This window comes from Gossypium hirsutum, chromosome D02 (genome assembly GCF_007990345.1).
Source record: "Gossypium hirsutum isolate 1008001.06 chromosome D02, Gossypium_hirsutum_v2.1, whole genome shotgun sequence".
Taxonomy (NCBI): domain Eukaryota; kingdom Viridiplantae; phylum Streptophyta; class Magnoliopsida; order Malvales; family Malvaceae; genus Gossypium; species Gossypium hirsutum.
In genome coordinates this window covers 6,149,818-6,168,410 of record NC_053438.1, presented here as the reverse complement: position 1 = coordinate 6,168,410, position 18,593 = coordinate 6,149,818, and the positions used below count along the sequence as shown (strand labels likewise).

At 34.9% G+C, this 18,593-nt stretch overlaps 2 protein-coding genes and 1 long non-coding RNA gene across 6 annotated transcripts; 1 reads left to right on the top strand and 2 right to left on the bottom strand.

The window, feature by feature from the left end:
• Nucleotides 1-891: 891 nt before the first annotated feature.
• On the bottom strand, nt 892-7,595 carry LOC107932149 (uncharacterized). 2 transcript variants are annotated; one of them, XR_001693346.2, is made up of 3 exons: nt 6,719-7,498; nt 1,818-1,914; nt 892-1,201 (listed from the first exon to the last, which is right to left on the bottom strand). It is a non-coding gene; the product is annotated as an uncharacterized lncRNA (long non-coding RNA). The 2 variants fall into 2 exon arrangements; XR_005910085.1 differs by having other exon boundaries at nt 1,818-7,595.
• Nucleotides 7,596-8,762: 1,167 nt separating this feature from the next.
• On the top strand, nt 8,763-12,241 carry LOC107932163 (uncharacterized). The gene is made up of 8 exons (XM_016864113.2): nt 8,763-9,106; nt 9,636-10,240; nt 10,321-10,393; nt 10,522-10,602; nt 10,760-10,823; nt 11,290-11,377; nt 11,482-11,566; nt 11,990-12,241. Exons 1-8 carry the CDS (start codon nt 8,996-8,998, stop codon nt 12,029-12,031), a joined length of 1,149 nt encoding a protein of 382 aa, XP_016719602.1. The 5' UTR covers nt 8,763-8,995; the 3' UTR covers nt 12,032-12,241.
• On the bottom strand, nt 11,708-18,052 carry LOC107932162 (pre-mRNA-processing factor 19). Of its 3 annotated transcripts, none has more exons than XM_041088182.1 (19): nt 17,832-18,027; nt 17,639-17,724; nt 17,316-17,387; nt 17,159-17,221; nt 16,740-16,826; nt 16,108-16,240; nt 15,901-16,022; nt 15,683-15,799; nt 15,118-15,213; nt 14,964-15,023; nt 14,694-14,768; nt 14,470-14,574; nt 13,933-14,049; nt 13,761-13,838; nt 13,582-13,678; nt 13,241-13,292; nt 12,855-12,925; nt 12,613-12,772; nt 11,708-12,163 (listed from the first exon to the last, which is right to left on the bottom strand). In XM_041088182.1, the coding sequence occupies exons 1-18, from the start codon at nt 17,842-17,844 to the stop codon at nt 12,657-12,659; spliced, it is 1,560 nt and encodes a 519-aa protein (XP_040944116.1). In that variant the 5' UTR covers nt 17,845-18,027; the 3' UTR covers nt 11,708-12,163; nt 12,613-12,656. The 3 variants fall into 3 exon arrangements, with proteins under 3 accessions (XP_040944116.1, XP_040944115.1, XP_016719601.1); XM_041088181.1 differs by having other exon boundaries at nt 11,708-12,027; XM_016864112.2 differs by lacking the exon at nt 11,708-12,163 and having other exon boundaries at nt 12,355-12,772; nt 17,832-18,052.
• Nucleotides 18,053-18,593: the final 541 nt, after the last annotated feature.

The following is an 18,593-nucleotide window of genomic DNA, read 5'->3' as shown; positions in this document are numbered from 1 at the left end:
TACTTTCTTACTGTAGTAATTTTCGGGGTATTACATGGTCAATTTTGACAAGTCACTTATTTACTTTAGCGCTAATGTGTCTGATGAACAAAAAGAACAAATAGGAGGAATTTTGGGGGTTCGTATTTCTAATAAACCAAAAAAGTACCTTAAACTTCCAACAATAATGGGTAGAGAAAAGAAAGATGCATTCACAAATCTAAAAAAGAGATTCATCAAGCTAATAGAGAACTAGAGTATGAGGCAATTGTTAATGGGGAAAATGTATTTATAAAATCAATTTTACAAGCAGTTCTTATTTTTGCAATGTAATGTTTCTTATTACCATTTATGTCGTGAGTTAAATAGCATGATTGCAAAATTTTAGTGGTGTAATGCACATACAAAGAAGGGTATACATTGGTGTCAATGGAGAATGGTTTGTCGACCGAAAGGGAAATGGGGATTAGGATTTAAAGACTTGTCCAAATTTAATATAGCTTTGCTTGCGAAGCAAGAATGGAGACTATTGTCAAAACCAGATTGTTTGTTCATAAAAGTTATGAAAGCATAATACTATTAGAACATGGACTTTATGAATGCAAGTATAGGATCTTACCCATCATATATCTAGTGCAGCATATGGACATCTAAAAGGCTATTGGAACAAGGTTTTGGTTGGCAAGTGGGTAATGGTGTAAACATTAATATATAGAACGAAAATTGGTTAGTTGAGCCTGGACAAGGAAGAATTCAAGGACATGACATTAATACAAGATATAAAAAGGTCGTTGATTTAATTGATGCAAATTCGGCTCTATGGAAAGAAGAAATTATCGAAAACCTTTTTTATGAAGATACAACACGAAGAATATTAACCATACCTCTTTTAAATAGTGCTCGAGATGACCATTTGGTATGGAAGGGCCACAATTCTGGCATATATACGGTCAAGAGTGGATACAGATGGCTCGAAGTAGCAATACAATCGCCAATGATAATACGAATGAGGTTCAAAAATTATTATTCAAGAAAATATGGAGCCTAAGACTAGCCAGCAAAATAAAAATTACATGCTGGAAAATTATTAAAAATTACATGCACACATTATCAAATTTACAACAAAGAAACATTGGAGTACAAAATTTATGCCCAGTATGTAGAAATAATAAAGAATCCATGGAGCACATCTTTCGAAAGTGTCCTTTTTTCTGAACAGGTCCTGCATAATATGGGAGTATCATATGGGAATCAGAATTGGGAAACTTGGTTAGCTACGGAATTGACAACAAGAGATATGTTATATCTAAGAAAAATAACAGTTACAATCTGGGCATTATGGTACAATCGCAATATGGTATATCATAGTGGAACGAGACAAAATGTTTTAAGAGTCTTTTCTTTCATAAATGCTTACATTTTAGAGGTTGATAGCATGGGGATTTTCTCAAAAGACGTGTAAGAAAAACATGGGTCAATTTGGTAACCAGCAGAAGATGATTGTGTCAAAGTAAATTTTGATGCATGTTTTAACGAGCGCACAAACAACTCTATTTCAGGAATTATTATTAGAAATAGCAAAGGACTTATAATGGTCGCAAGCACTTAACCAAATTCACATGTGAGAGATGTGACAATTACAGAAGCACGAGCATGCAATCATGCTTTAATTTTAGCTGAAGAACTAGGGTTTCAGAGAATAATGGTTAAAGGGGACTCGTTAACCATTATCAACAAAGCGATGGTTGTAACAAAATATGAATCGGTCAGTGCTGCGTTGATAAAACAAAGTAAAAATAGGATTAAGAACTTTGAATATGTAAGATTTAGATTCGTACCTCAAATTCCGAATTGAGCAATACACGAAATGGCTCAAGTAGGAAAACATTTCGACTCCCTGATGTAGCACCAAAAAAAGTCGCAAGAGTAACAGATCTGGATAGGAGTATGGGTAGAGAAGAAGTTTTAAATTTTTCTGAGTAAAATGATGAAGATGTCACAAAATAGATCTGAAGCAATAGAAAGAACAGAGAGAAGAAGAAAAGAAGAAATCAAGAGAGAGAAGCGGAAAGAGAATACTAAAAATACTGATTCTAATTTTCATAACCTCCCCTTAAACTTAGTTACAGGTACATAAAGAAACCCCATAACAGCCTAACACAAACAATAACAGTGGATTAAAACATATCGTTTTATCAAAATGAACCGCTTAAACTAACGCTATAAACACATCGTATACTAGAATAAGACAGAAGTAAAATGCAGCGTTTAAAACTAAAGAAATAATAGCAATAACGAAAATATGAAAATGAAAAAGATCGTTGAAACTATTTCATAACAAATGCCCTCCCCTGAACATGATCATTGTCCTCAAGGATCAAACGCAGGAAAGCGACGTTAAAGATTATGCAAATTCTCCCAAGTGGAATCCTCAAGAAAGGTGTCTGCCCACTCCACGAGAACCTCCACAGTAGCATGGTTACCTTGCTTGATTAGGCGCCTGTTCAATACTCGAATCGGTGTCTTGAGAAGAGCTCCATCAGACCCCACTGGTGGTTAGGTAAAAGCACTAACCGAGGACCCAATATGCTTCTTCAATTGGGAGACATGAAAAGTTGAATGAATACGAGCAGAATATGGTAATAACAGTTTGTAAGCAACCTGTCCCACACGAGCCTCTACTGAAAAAATGGCTAAAATATTGAGGTGACAACTTCTAATGCACTGACCTCTATTTGTCTGCCATCTATTTCATCCGATCCTAAGCCCGAGTGAGATAAAATTTTAAAACCTTGTGCATAACCTCTCTATGTTACAATGTGTGATCTATTGTAACCACTGGAGAAGCACCCGCCACATAAGGTAAATGAAGAGGTGGATTTGCCCATATAGAGCTTCATAGGGAGTGGTCTGAATAGCCAAATGGTAGGTGGTATTGTACCACCACTCCGCCAAGGGTAACCAAGACGCCCAAGCAGAAGGCTTTTCACCAGTAATGCATATCAAATAACTTTCTAAACATTTGTTAAGAATTTCTGTCTGGCCATCAGTTTTAGGGTGGTAGGTAGTAGACATCTTCAGTTTGGCGCCCAAATGTCGAAACAGTTTCTGCCAAAAGTTACTTAAAAAAATTCTATCTCTATCAGACACAATCGACTCAGGTATCCCATGCAACTTATAAATGTGGTTAAGATACTCTTGAGCTACGGTGAAGGCAGAAAAAGGATGAGCCAAGGCAATAAAGTGGCCATACTTGGTCAAACAGACAATCACTACAAGAATGGTTGATTTACCCTATGATAAGGGTAGACTCTCAATAAAATCCACGCTGATGGCTTTCCAAGCACGATCGGGTATAGGTAAGGGTTGCAAAAGCCCAGGTGAAGCAGAATTATCAGCTTTGCAACGCTGGCAAACAACACACTCCCGTACCCAACACTTAACATCTTTAAAGAGACCCTTTCAATAGAGCAAAACAAATATCTTGTGACAAGTGGCATGGATGCCAGAATGACCTTCCAAAGCACTGTCATGGAAAAGGCTAAACATATGCCTTCGAAGTTGGATATCATTTCCCACTACAATTTTGCCTAATCTTCGAAGGAATGTACCATGCCACTAGTACTTTGGATGCAACTGGGGCTGCGTTTGAACATCTTGACACAACTGATATAGCTTCTTATCTATCACATATGAAGCAATAATGTGTTCCCATACCGTAAAGCAAGAAGAGTCAAAACTGCTCTCAGATTAGACTAGTTGATGAGTGTGATCATGAGGTTTCTTAGATAGAGCGTCGGCCACTATATTCTGAGCTTTTTTGCGATATAAGATCAAATAATCGTATCCCAACATCTTAGCAACCCACTTCTGCTGGTAAGGTGTAATTGTCTGCTGTTCGGAGAGGAATTTTAAGCTTTGGTGATCTATTTTAATGAAGAAATGCCTGCCAACAAGATAGGAATGCCATTTCTTAACTGCCAACAGTACTGCAAGCATCTCTTTGTCATAGATAGACAAAGCTTGATATTTGACTCCCAACGCCTTGCTGAAGTATGCCACTGGTCTTTCCTTCTACTATAAAACAGCCCCGACCCTTTGACCACTAGCATCCGTCTCCACACAAAAAGGCTCCTAAAAATTTGGTAAAGCAAGAACTGGAGCTTGACAAACAGCTGCTTTGAGCTGATCGAAAGCAGTCTGCTCCAACACTGTCCACTACTAAGGAACATTTTTTTAATAATGTAGTGAGGGGCTTAGCCAATAATCCATACCCCTTGATGAACCATTTGTAATATCCGGACAATCCAAGGAAGTATCGCAACTCCTTAATAGACTTTGGAGGAGACTAGTCCAGAACACCAGCCACTTTGGTTTGATCCATACTAACAACTCCTTGAGAGATAACATGTTCAACATATTCCACCTGAGTAGCTCCAAAAATGCACTTAGACCACTCAGCATGAAGTTGATTAGATCTCAACACTTGGAACACCTCTTGCAAGTAAATCAAATAGTCAGCCCATTTCTGGGAGTACACTGGTATATCATAAAAAAACAAGAACTGATCTCTGTAAGAAAGATCGAAAGACTGAATTCATCAGTGATTGGAAACTAAAAAGGGCATTGGTCAAGCCAAATGGCATGACCAAGAATTCATAATGGCCAACATGAGTTTTGAAAGCTGTTTTGTACACATCCTGCTCCCATATTTGAATTTGATGATAGCCTGAACGCAAATCCAATTTGAAGAAAAAATTTGCTTGCCCCAACTCATCCAAGAGCTCTTCAGTAATAAGGATAGGGAATCTGTCTTTAATGGTCAGTTGGTTAAGCTGCCTGTAATCTATACACAACCTCCAACTGTCATCTTTCTTCTTGACCATCACCACAGGAGATGCAAATAGGCTATTGTTGTCCCTAATTATTCCAGTTTGCAATATTTCCTGTATCAATTTTTCTATTTTAGTTTTTTGGACTGTAAGATATCTATAAGGCCTCACATTAACAACCTTAGACTCATCTATCAAAGGAATCCTATAGTCTTGTAATCGATGAGGAGGTAGACCTATGAGAGTCTGGAATATATCCTCAAATTCATCAAGAAGACCTTGCAAATTGGGTGGCAACTAAACTGGATGCACTGTAAGAGCAGTTTGATCACAGGAAGCCAATAGCATAGGGCATGGGCCATTACCTACCAAACTTAGGCATTTGAAAAGTTGACTACTGGGGACAATATGTAGTGAACCTGGTACTATGCCTTGCAAGATGCAAATATGCCCCATAAGATTAAATTGCATAGTTAAATTGGAGAAATTCTATACAATCGGACCCATAGATAACAACCAGTGAATGCCAAGCACCAAGTTAAACCCATTCACTGATAGAATTAAGAAATCAGTGGTAAAATTATAACCTTGTGCTTTCTATGAAACTGCTCTGCACAATCATTGAGTAAACAATCGAACCCCATTTGCTACCATCACCCGCAAGGTACTTCCCGATTCTACTGCCAAATTCAACCTTTTAGCCACCTTAAAATCTATACATTGTATGTGCTACCAGAGTCCGTTAAGACCACCACTTCAGTGTGACCAATAACAACTGGAAATCTCATAGTGTTATGTCTCTACAACCCTTGAAGAGCATGTGATGATAACACAGGAGTAGGACTTTCTGGAATCTGATATGCTAAGTCTAAATGTTCAAAATAATCTTGAAAATTTTCAGAAGGTGGACTCTTCATGTCAGAACCTTTTTCCCATAGTGGCTCAATAATAAGTTGGTATAGTTGAGACTTCGAACATTTGTGACCTAGTGAGTACTTCAAGTCGTACAAAAAACAAAGGCCCTTCTTCTTTCTATCCTCCAACTATGCTTGAGACAAAGACTTGGAAGGAATCCTTTGTCCTGAGTTACCACCCACTGACCCTCCGCTAAGGCCGAGCTTTTCATTCCCTGCTGCACTTTAAAAATAGGAAATAAATGTCTCGATGAACTAACTCCATTACTAGCAGCGAACCCCTTTTTCACCGGTCCTAGCACAATATTCTCAACCTGCCTAGCTAAATTGTAACCCTCCACCTACGTTTGAGGCTTAAACAACCTAAGATACTGACCTATTTTAGGTTTCAAATTGATGATAAATATGCTTAATGCATGGGTTTTAGGCAGATTCAGCAGATTCAACAAACTCAAAAATCCATTATGGAACTAGTTAAAAGATCCATGTTGCTTGAGAGTTACTAACTTAGTCATAGGATCAAAGAAGAAGTCAGAATCCAAAACGTTCCCTAAGTCCCCTAACATACATCTTCCAAGTCAGTTGGTGCAACCCTCCATGTCTATGCACAAAGAAGTGATGTCAGTCTAGTGCCTTCCCTTCTAGATGCAACATAACCACACTAACCTGAGCATGTTCACCTATCCCTTCAGTTTCAAAATATTGTTCTAATTTAGACCACCACCCTCTAAAATTACCACCATCAAAGTGTGGACAATCTACTCAAAAAGAATGATTCCCTACTTCCATTGTACCTCCTTGCGAAGACATACTCGAATGACCTAGATCTAGTATAGGCGACACTACTAGGTGTTCCTTTGCTGGAAAACCAGAAAGAGAGCCTAAAATACCTTTCCCTTTACCAGTCATCACACTAGTAACTGCAATAGGAGGACTTTGTCCAAAATACTGTTCAAATAAAGAATGGGGCTCAGAATGAAGTTCAGATTGTACCTCCGAACGAACTTCCGACTTAATTCCTTCTTGAAAGTTCTTGAAGCGTGCATCTAACTGAGTGAATTCAACTTGCAGTTGAGTAAGCTCGCCTTATATCATTCCTAATTCATTTTGCATCCTTGTAGTCACCCCTTCTACGGCCATGAGAATTGACAACGCTCTGATACCTTTGTCACGAAATAGATCTGAAGCAATAGAAAGAACAGAGAGAAGAAGAAGAGAAGAAATCGAGAGAGAGAAGCGGAAAGAGAATATTGAAAATACTGATTCTAATTTTCATAACCTCCCCTTAGACTTAGTTACAGGTATAATTAGAAACCCAATAATGACCTAACACCAATAGTAACAATGGACTAAAACACATCATCTTAGCAAAATGAACCGCTTAAACTAACGCTATAAAACACACCGTTCAAAACTAAAAAAATAACAGCAATAACGAAAATATGAAAATGAAAAAGACCGTTGAAATTATTCCATAACAGAAGATGTAAGATTGAAGTGTAATTAAAACTCAGAGTTACAAAATGGAAGGATCAGAGCAAGAGTTCAAGAAATAACTTCACTAGAAATGGGTAGATCCACTCATTTCTCAATTGTTGGTGAAGATATGAATTGAGGAAAGGAGGCTGACAACTTGTTTACCCACCGTTTTTTATTGTTTGGTATTTTAGGATTTCTAGGGTTTTCATTTGTGTTTTTAAGAGTTGTTTTTATAAAGAATTTTTATTAGGATTAGGGGACAAGAGCCTTAAATGGCTTTTATTTTAACAGGTTGTAGTAGATGGGTGTAATGGGTTTTTTCTTCTAATTAATGCATCAGTAGAAATTAAGTTCAAAAACAAGAAAAAGATAAGGGTTTCTTATTTCCCCCAATAAATCTATTTCTTAATATAGGTGGAAATAATTTTAATTTGTTTTCTTGTTTTCTAATCTAATAAAACATTATGTTAATAATTTATACATAACTTAATAAAAAAAGGTGTCACACAGTGGCGAGCCAATAGGGCTGGCAGGGCCCTGACAGGGGCCCGACTCCCCTAAAATGAAAAAAATTTCATTTAGGCTCTTTATAATTTATAAAATTTCAAATTAGTAATGATAAAATTACACTTTGACCCCCTCAAAAATAATAAAAATTTGATTTAATCATTTAAATATTATAAAGACATAGACTATTAAAATGGAGAAATTACATTTTTACTATCGTAAAAATATACAATTTAATTTTGGCCCTCCAAATTTTTTTTTTGGCTCCACCATTGGTGCCACATAAATATCGAGTTATTGAGATGTAAAAATTGAACCAAAATTAAAGTTTGATGTATACAAATTAGAGGTGATCATGGGTCGGGTCAGGCCCAACAAAAAATTTTAGGCTCAATTGCTAGGCTTGGGCCTGGCCCGAAGGATGGGCCTAAAATTTTACTCAAACCTGGCCTAGATAAAAATGTTAAAACCCGAGCTCGACTCGTAGTAATTTTTTAATATTATTTTTTATATAAAATTTTTAAAAATATATAATACATCAAAAAATACTAAAAACATTAAAATAAATGTTTCCCAACAAATTGAAAATCAAATTTTAAAAAATATGTATACTGACACTAAGATAGGTGTAACTTAATGAGAAAATGCCTCTAAAATAACAAAATTAACAATAAAATAACAAAATAGTAGCAACATAATAGTGAAAAATCAAGAAGAAAATAGAAAAAAAGTAAAAAAGAAAATTGTAATTTTTTTTACATATTCGGGTCAGGCCCGGGCTAAAAAAGCCTTACCCAATACTCGACCCATTGCCTAAACAAACCTTATTTTTTGTCCAATCTCATTTTTTTGGTCTATATTTTTATCTAATCTCTCCCACTTTTTAGGCGGCCCAGCCCATGAGTAGATCTAATACAAATACACCAAATTAAAGTTGATATATATATTGCAAATTCTGTCAAAATGATGTACAATTTTAATAATTATCTCTAAATTATAATATGCAAATGATTATAAATAATAAAAGGGGTAGCTATATATACCACAATACAATTTCAATTTGCGCAAAAAATCACGGAATAGCGGAACGCATCAATTACGCACCTTCGCTCTTTTTTTCCCTCATTTTCTCACCGACAATTCCCTTCCCTCTTCTATGTTCTTCAAACCCTCAAAAGTTTAAAACTTTTTTTCCTTCAATTCTACACACAGAAAAAGATCATTTATTTGTTTATATTTATGGGTTAAAGCTTTAAAAAATATATTTTTTTGAGGAGAAAAAAAATGTATACATTGAAAGATAAAGCAGCGGGAAGCCTTTCACGTTTATTTGCAGATTCAGCGTCTCATCATTCTTCTCCTTCTTCTCCATCTTCTCCACGAGATCTTTCTCAGGTAATTCCTTTATTTGTTTTCTTTTTAATGTATTTATTTTTATGAATCAAGATCTGGGTAACTTATAGGAAATCTAGCTAATGTAGCTAATTTTATTTATTGAATATTTAAAAAAAACATGGGCAATGATTCTTTTTTGGTTTTATTTATTATATTTGAAAAATAACTAAAATTTTCTGATTTATGTTATATTTAATTTCATTTAATTCGTAATCATAACAAAAAAAAAATAGTTTTGATAGCTTGGATTGTGCAAGGACGGTTAATAGATTAAAGAAATGTAACTTTTTTCTCATAAAATTTGTTGTCATTGTTTAGGCTTAAGATAACCCCCTTCATAAATTGGTCTAAATTCATGGGGTTTGTTCTTCCATTTGAAGCTTCAATTGTTTGGTTTTTGTATTGGGCAAATTAATTAATTTATGCTTCCCCTATATCTCCATGATTTGAAAGAGGCAATAACTTCATTAGCTTAAGTTGTGAATTTTAGTTGTAATGATTTCATGATATGAAATTTTTGGATGTGTAGGCCAGATGGTACACCAAAGGGTCAAAATCTTTGTCTTCAATATTCTCTTACATCATCCCATCACTAAGCTATGGTGAGTCTAAATTGGATGATCATGGAGGTGAACTAAAGCCGGTTCCTTCGCTTCCCGTTAGATGGAAAAAGAAATTTGAGACGCGACATGAAGTCCTGGATAGTGTTAAAGAATACACTACTTGTACAACTGAAGAATTAAAAAAGGCTTGTGAAGATAAGAAAAAAATTTGGACTCATAGTGACAATAAGCAAATTGCTAGAATTAGACTTCGTAGTGAGAATAAGGACTGTGTTTCTGGAAGGAGGAGTACCAGCTCTGATGAATTTCAAGAAGCAAGAGAAGAACAGAGTCCAATGAAGTCTCCACTAAAACTTGATGAATTTCATGAAGCAAGGGAAGAACAGAGTCCGATGAAGTCTCCATTAAAACCTTCTGATGAATTTCAAGAAGCAAGAGAAGAACAGAGTCCGATGAAGGCTCCACCAAAACTTTCTGATGAATCTGTATTCATTAACTATGATTTGTATGAGTTCTTGACGTCTTCCCTTCCCAATATTGTTAAAGGGTGTCAATGGATGTTGTTGTATAGGTAACTTTTGCAATAAGCATTGCAGCTTGCTTTTGGTATTTGATCTCTATTTGTTACTAACTCCTTCAAATGAAGGGCAGTACGTTGAAGCATGGTATATCACTTCGTACACTGATTCGTAAGAGTGCTGAGCTTCCTGGCCCTTGTTTGCTGGTATGTTGATGTTTATATGTTAACGAATGCAATTGTCATTAGAGGTTGTTTCTGAGTCTCTAAATTTTGCAATGCTTAATTAGTCTCTAATACTTGTAATTATTTGCATGGTTTCGTGTAAATTATAGATTACTGGAGACAGGCAAGGAGCTGTCTTTGGCGCAATGTTAGAATGCCCTTTGAAACCAACACCGAAGAGAAAATATCAAGTATGCAACAGGCCTGTTTTGAATATAGTTTTGTTTGCATCATGACATGATTTCTCTTTCGGAATTGTTGCATGTGTGCACTATGTCCTTTCATTTCTTAAATTATATACTGTATATTTGTCCTTGTTTTAGCTTTATTTCTCTTATTTTATGACAGGGAACAAACCAGACGTTTGTATTCACAACCAAGTATGGTGAGCCGAGGCTATTTAGACCCACTGGTATGCAATGTTGTTTACTTCATTTCACACTGCCTACATATTATGGTCACATACATAAAGAGAAAGATTAATTTAATATTACATTACTCAGATTCGGATGTATAAATCAGATATTGATATGTATCTGGCATGAGCATGTTTAATTATCTTCAAGTTTTCTCATGCATTTGGAGGATCACATTGATACACGCCATTCTGACAAAAGCGTTTTCTCACTATTATATTGGATATCCATGCTGCTTCTAAAACCTCCACATCCTAAGAAAATGTTAATCCTTTTGTATTCTTTGTTTCTTTCTTGAAACCATATAGGAAATGGCATGGACAGTTAATAAACTTGTTTAAACTATTAAAATGCCAAATATTATTCAGTGAGAGACTAGTGTCTTCTTGACAAAAAAATTGAGCACCCTGCTCGAGTTGCTGCTGGTTGATTTTCTGATCTCGTATCGTATTATCTGAACAGGTGCAAATCGTTATTACTATATATGCGTGAATGACTTGTTAGCACTCGGAGGCGGTGGCAACTTTGCGTTGAGCTTGGATGAAGATCTGTAAGTCAAAATTTGCTGTTTTCTCTAGTAGATGTGTGCCAAGTAGCTTTGTATTATTTTTATATGTTTCTTCACGATCGTGATATTATTCTCTCTGAAATAAGATTAAGTGGAACAAGCGGAGCTTGTGAAACATTTGGGAACTTATGTTTGGCGCATAACCAAGACTTTGAACCAAAGAACATCGAGGTAACGTTAGTTTCTTTTGACCAGTTTCAGTTCTAATAATTTTCTGGTTATCTGTTTACTCAACATTAAGCCTGAACCAAAAACTTGAGTGATTGGGATCTCAAATATGGTAAAAGGGCACTACATCTTTAAGTTAATAGCTTAAATGAAAGGTAAAATATGGACATTCGATGAACACAAGTTTTTTACAACAAAAGTATACCTGAGCCCTTATGTTTGTTGCTTCGTTCATGTCTGTCCTACGTTGTTGACATATATTTGAACATGCATATAAGGGTATAACCTTCCACAGATACTTAAAGTACATAGATTTTTTAATAAAATAAACATACTCGTATTGACATGCATGCAAATTTGTTTCAAGCCTGAGTAACAGTGACTTACCTTATATCGTTTAATGTATATGTTTTGATACTTTTGCAGCTTTGGGGATTCACACATGCATCAAAGCACTTTCAAAACTGAAAGCAAGTGAAACGAGACTTAAAAGCTTATTTATTTTCATCTGAAATGTTAAAAAACGTATGGTTTAGGAGGTATTGAAGCTGCCATTCTTTATTCTTTAACTTGTACCATCCATGATTTAATGACCTTGCCCTGCATTTTGCGGCTTAAATTGTATTATAGCAAATTGCTTGTAAGTTAAAAAATTATGTGCTTTCTTTATTCGTTTAATATTTATTTCTACCCCTACTCTTAAGCAAAAAAATCATTATGCGTAGAAATCAATTAATTTATTATCAATGTACAATGATAAGACATGCCTAAATGCACAATGTTCATGTATATGGTGAACATGAAGAATATACATATACCATCTATCTACCCTAACAATACTGGTTTAGGGTACACAATTACAAAATTAAAGATAGAGAGATTTATAAAAAATGGTACCAAAACTCGAAATCTAGTAGTCAAAATTGTCTTACAAGTTTCGATTCGCTTCTAGATGATACAGTGACATACATTATGGAGGAATGGTGACATTCATTCCCTAACCTCAAATGTGAATGTTGGCATAAAACTATGGTTTAATCAGAACTTACCATATAAATGGATGGGAAGCACAAGGGACTTTTTTTTCCCCCTTTTATGACTCTGTTGAAGCATCTTCTTCTGGAAGGCCAAATACCCGAAGGTTACGATCCATTGATCCAACTGCCAAGTACCTTGCATCAGGACCAAATTTGACACAAGTTGCTCTACCTGCAAATAAGAATACAGCATATCGAACTCAGCAGAAAATCAAAATAAAATCAACTGAGAGGAACATGAAGAGAATACGAACCTGTGCCGGACAAGTCAGGTAAAGTTTTGATGCAATTCCATTCTGCTTTCACGCTGCCAACTTGGTAAACTCTGGAAGCAGATAATTAAAATTAGTATCAACCAACATGTATCTTATGGCAAAATAATTCTGATATAATATTTCGGAGAGGATGAGTTTGTGTGTGACTGCAGAGAAAGGGGTAGCATAAGTTTTATTGTAAGTTTATGAAACACATTCTTTGGAATTTCAGTTAAGAGGCATACATCGTTGCTATTTAGAATCTCTACACAGCTTTACACATCTATTGAAATATGATGTGCATACAACAGTCCTAAATCGAGTTTTAGGTTCATGGAACCATCCTATATGTGAAGACCTGTATATGAGACCCTGAGAGCACCTACCGTATATCTGAGCCTGCCATTGCAAGGTAACTCCCACTATGATCGAAATCCACTGAAAGAAAAAAGAATAGAATTAAACTGCTGTTGAAAATATAGCCCTTTATAATAAACAACTCTAATCACAAGAAATAAAATATTTGGACGTTCAATTTCTTTTGTCTTTCCTAACTCTAAAGTCCCACGGAAAAATGTGTTGTTGGGACCTAGTTTACAATGACAAAACAGTGAACTATTACATGATAAAACAACACAATTATTGCTCATTCCTTAAAAGAGTTGATATGAGACAAGCTTAACATAGAAGCATGCAATACTGAGTCCGTTGTCAAGATATTACGTACCAGAGTTAGTCGGCGTGTCTTGATCATATAACTCAAAAGAACGGAAATTCTTTAATTTACGTAGATCCCACAACTTAACACCATCATGTGCAGCAGTCTATTTTTAAAAATAAATAAATCAGATCATTTCAATCACGGCTATCAACCTAATGTGAAAATTTTGGCTGATAAGTGCTTACTGCTAGGAAGTAACCATTTTCCGAAAAAGATATGGCTGTTACTGCACCAGTGTGTCCATCAAAGTTAGCAACATTTCCCTATAGGATGATTGAACATAGAAAGTGTGGTTTAATAAATGGAACTAAAACATACTTAGAAAAAGAAGTTTGGTTCTCAGAACATAGTAAATACCCGACTCTTCACATCCCAAATTCTAACGGTAGATCCTATGGTGCCTGTTCCAAGGATGAGACCATCGGGATGAAATGCAGCAGATGTATAACCCATGGAATTTGTAGGGTCTTCAACCTGCAAAAATAAAAAATCGGATTATAATATAGGATTTCCTCTTAAAGTAAATGAAATGGAAATTTGACTCAAAGAAAAAGAACATTTCACCATGACCTTTACCAATAGGAGAAAATAGTTACTACATATTTTCATTGAAATTCCTAAAGACACTTGGTGGAAAATTTGAAAACATGCTAGAAAGCAGAAGAAACTCACAGTAGTCCTCTATGACTAGTTTCAAAAACTTCACAGATTTTAACTTTTGAGCACTTCATGAATCAGTTAAGCACACCCAAAATTAAAGGTCAATTGAAGAGATTCAAATACTAACATAAGCTATTGTTAACTAATAGGGGACCAATTAATTCATGTACTTCACGAGCAAAAATAACGTGCCAAACATCACAGGTTAGAGAGAGGAGAAAGAATATTTAGGACCTGTGTCAAGCATAAGCCAGAGGAAAGATCATAAAAGCACCATGTTGCATCAAGCGAAGCAGTTACAAAGTAGTTATTTGTGGCATGGACTGTGACAGCTTGCACCTGAAAGGGTACAAGGTAAGCTTATTCTAGTGTTCACAAGATCATAAATGAAATAAAAGTAGAATTTGATAATTGTAACAGTCAGTATCTGAGAGAATTTGAATTCAGCATATATTTACCTCAGCTGAATGATCTTTCAAAATATGCCTACAATTGTAGTTTCCATCTTCAGAACCTTGCCAAATGCGTACAGTCTACAACATTCAAAAATCAATAATACAGAGTTGCAAGCTAAAACATAAAATAAAGTATGGAGCGGTATAGTTATGTTTGAATGATTAAAACATGAACACTATATCCTTCTTAGAAACATCTCTTATGGAGCATAAAAACAAGGACCATGAAAGAAAAAGAAAAACGAGAACTTGAGACTTGAAATTTTGGCTTACCTTATCTGCAGAACCACTTAAAAATACATCATTATGAGCCACGAATTTTACACTTGTAACCTACAAAAGAAGACTGGAGTCAGACAATAAGTTTCAAAAGAAAACGCTAAACAGAAGCTGGCCTTTTCAATACAGTAAACAAAACTGACTAAACCTTCTTAGAGTGACCACTGAGTGTTGATAAGATCTCTCCAGATGTTCGACCAAATAAAACAGCATTTGAATCAATCCCACCTGTGGCAACAATGTCCTAACAAGTAGAAGTAAAAGAAAGTAAATTAACAGGCTTTGAAGACTAGCAAAAACATAAAAGCTAGAGGCGATTCCAATTTACATTTTGCATTGTCAGACAAATTTCCCTAACATACTCTAATTCAAGTCCTATAGTGCTGGATAAACCCACTAGGCCATTTTCACAATAAAACAAAAAATTACATTCAATAGATTAGCCATCACCTTGGTAATTAATAATATGAGCAACATAAAATGTTGCACAAAAAGAACAAAAATATAAACTTATCCATCACCTTGGTAATAACCCTTACGTAACTTCAAATTTAACAGCCACACCTTGTTTCTAACAGCTATATTTCTCAGTTCCTTAATTTTGGCAACTAAATATCAATTCCACATGTAACACCCAAACACAATCATCTATCTATAGAGGTGTAGAGAAAACTATATTTTTATTAAAGGGATAACTAAAAGGAGCACCATACCTTTGAAGGATTAATGTCAATTGAAGTGATCCCTGGTTTGTTTGTCTTGTGAAGGGGATGACTAGAAAGTTGAGTATACCTCTCCAAAGCATCAATGGGAGCTAGTGTTGGAGGTATCTGAGAAGAAAACACAAGGAAAACATTGGAGGAAGGGGCAGAAAAGACAATAAGAAGATTTTGTTTACAATGAAGCAGTTAGAATCAACCAAGATAAGTACCTGGCGCTTTTTACGTTGTTGAGACAAAGCAGCATTACATTCTGTTAACTCAGCAATAATACTATCAGAAACCCCGTGACGCATTCTCTTTGCACCAGGGCCCATATCTTCTTCCTCAGAAGCTATGATTACAGAAATAAATTTCAAATAAGATACATAACAAATTAAAGACAAATAAACATTAATGAAAACATACTGAGAAAGAACCTCTCTTTCCATTGCTCACAGCAGTAATTGCGGATGCAGGCAAAGGTGCCTGCCTCTCAGCCTGTGCAAGTAATGACCCGGCTTCATCCCTTTCCTTTTTAAGTCTTGCAATAACACGGCAGGCAGCATCATGCTGTATGAAAATGATAAAAAAATTGAACTGCTTATATTCAGATTAAAAAAAAGAATCAGAAAGGGAAAAGAAAAAGCCAATGGTGAGTTAAAACCTGATGTACTTTTATTATCAGATTCCATAACCACATGGATCTTTTGGAGAGATCTTTTGAATAGGTTTACTTTATGGTAGAAGATAAGCATTTATTTGTGAATGTTACAAGGAATATAACTACTCAAAGTTAAAAAAGCCCTTACACAAACACCAAGCTAAATAATGTTTCTTTGTGAATGTTACAAGGAATATAACTACTGGTAAGATTGTAAAATAGATTTTGACAAAAAGAGCTCAAACCAGATTATCAAGAAGATTTTTGCTTCAATCTAAAGTAAAGTAACATATAAAATCTTATGCTCTTTCTAGTGCCATGATATAAGACAACATACAAAAACCAGTAAGTAAAAAGGATTACGTGAATGTCAAAATGAAAATTAACCGATATCCCAATTGTTGTTACCTGGTAGAGTGCATGACTTAGCTCTTGCCTAGCTGTATGCAGCTGCTGCTCCAATGCGAAATTGGATAGCATCAAAGCATCCCATTCCTGCAATGACGGAAGAAACGCAACATTAAACACTGAAGAAAAATCAATGTAAACATAGAAAAACTTTGCCTTTGGCAACTATTATGTAGAAAATAAAAAACGAATTATATGGAAATTATTCATTTCTAGACAATAAAAGAAACATAGTAAGACTCCTATGGTAAAACCAACATCAAGGTTATTACAAGTTAAGATAACAAGAGAAAATCCATTTCCCCACCACACTCACATATAACAAAAAGAAAAGCATGATCTTCAAACTTGAACCAATTAAGACATTAAAAGGAAAAAGCATAAGAAAGGTGTATATATATATATAAAGGATAACATACATTCTGAAACATTCCAAGCATCCCTGGGATGCTAGCTGCTGTTAAAGATCTGGGCTTCACATTCTGCATCAAACAAATATAACACAAAACCAATCAGCTCACAAAGTCACAAAGAAGCAAAGAAAACATGTAATGAAACCAACAATAGTACAATCACCTTGCCGGTTTTGATTGGGACAATGTCCTCCATGGTAAGCGCTTCCCCTGTAACCGGACACTTCCCATAGTCCTAGTTATAACAGCAAAGCAAATATTCTATCAAAACGCAGCTAATTCAGCCAAAATTACCAAAAATCTAAAAGAAAAAAAAAGAAATTTCTGAACAAAAAGAGAACTTTCAGGAGAAAAAAAAATCTTTTGCAATTTTCCAGCTTGATCATTATCCTCTTTTTGGTAAGAAAATGAAATTTTCTTGGAAACAAAATATAAAACCTAGAAAAGTTTTTCAATTAAGGGATAGAAACAAAAAAAAAATCGAACCGCAATGTGCCGCTCGATTAAGCGTTTCTCATAAAGCAAGCCGGATTTCTTGGAGACGACGGGATCTTCCGGAACCTCGCCGGAGACTGCACGGAGAACCAAAATATCCTCTCAGATTAAAAATAAAAAAGACAGCTTTTAACAAAAGAAAAAATAAATAAATGAGAAAGAAATAGAGAGAAAAAGAGCTTACTTGAACAGTTCATTTGGAGAAAAACAAATTAGGGTTTTGGTTTTCTTCGATTGGGAAGTGAAGGAACGCTGCTGAAAAAAAACTGGAAAATTAATTGCCGTATTGGATAGGCGAAACTAAGCAGCACTTAGGCTTGAATGAGAGTGAAAGTGAAAAATAAAATAAAAAAAGAGCCATGAGAGCATAACTTATTAACGGGCCGGTTTGAGTCGGATTAAGTCAATGTTAAAAAGCCGATCGGACCGAGCATTTTTTTATATTTTTTTCTTGATCAATCATTTTATTACACTTGACAATTATTAACTAGAAATTACAAAAAGTAAATAAATATTAATTTTTAAGTTTTTTTTTTTAAACTTGTAAACATATTCACCTCTACATATTGTATAAGATAATAATTGTTTTTATTTCTTCTCTTTTATTGCATTTTTTTTACTTATTAGAGTTTTTTTTCAATCCTCTAATCAAATTTTTTCTACTCGGCTTCTTCTTTGTATTTGAATTTCAAGTCTTATCTGAGTTTTTTTTTCATAATAGAAGTTCAACTAACATTACTTATTTTATACAAAGTAATGGAGAAAACAAAGAAAATGTTATTTTTAAGGAAAATAATATATAAATTTTGAATTGAGATGAAAAAGTAATTAAAATCGAGGTTTAAAAAGGAAAAAAAATTCACTAGAATTTGGATTCTGTTGTTGAAAACTAGGTTTGGTTGAGTTTTTAAACGGATTCTTGAATGTTTTGTCATTGAAGTTCCTA

Bases quoted from the DNA above. Each gene is read 5' to 3' on its own strand.
- LOC107932163 (XM_016864113.2), top strand. From the start codon at position 8,996: ATGTATACATTGAAAGATAAAGCAGCGGGAAGCCTTTCACGTTTATTT. The intron at 10,824-11,289 runs GTATGCAATGTT...TTATCTGAACAG, and splicing joins GAGGCTATTTAGACCCACTG to GTGCAAATCGTTATTACTAT. The intron at 11,567-11,989 runs GTAACGTTAGTT...ATACTTTTGCAG, and splicing joins TTGAACCAAAGAACATCGAG to CTTTGGGGATTCACACATGC.
- LOC107932162 (XM_016864112.2), bottom strand. The intron at 14,050-14,469 runs GTCCTAAATATT...TTATTTTTGCAG, and splicing joins CTGGCTTATGCTTGACACAG to GTTGAAGACCCTACAAATTC. The intron at 12,773-12,854 runs GTTCGTATTCTC...TCTTATTTGCAG, and splicing joins ACCTGACTTGTCCGGCACAG to GTAGAGCAACTTGTGTCAAA.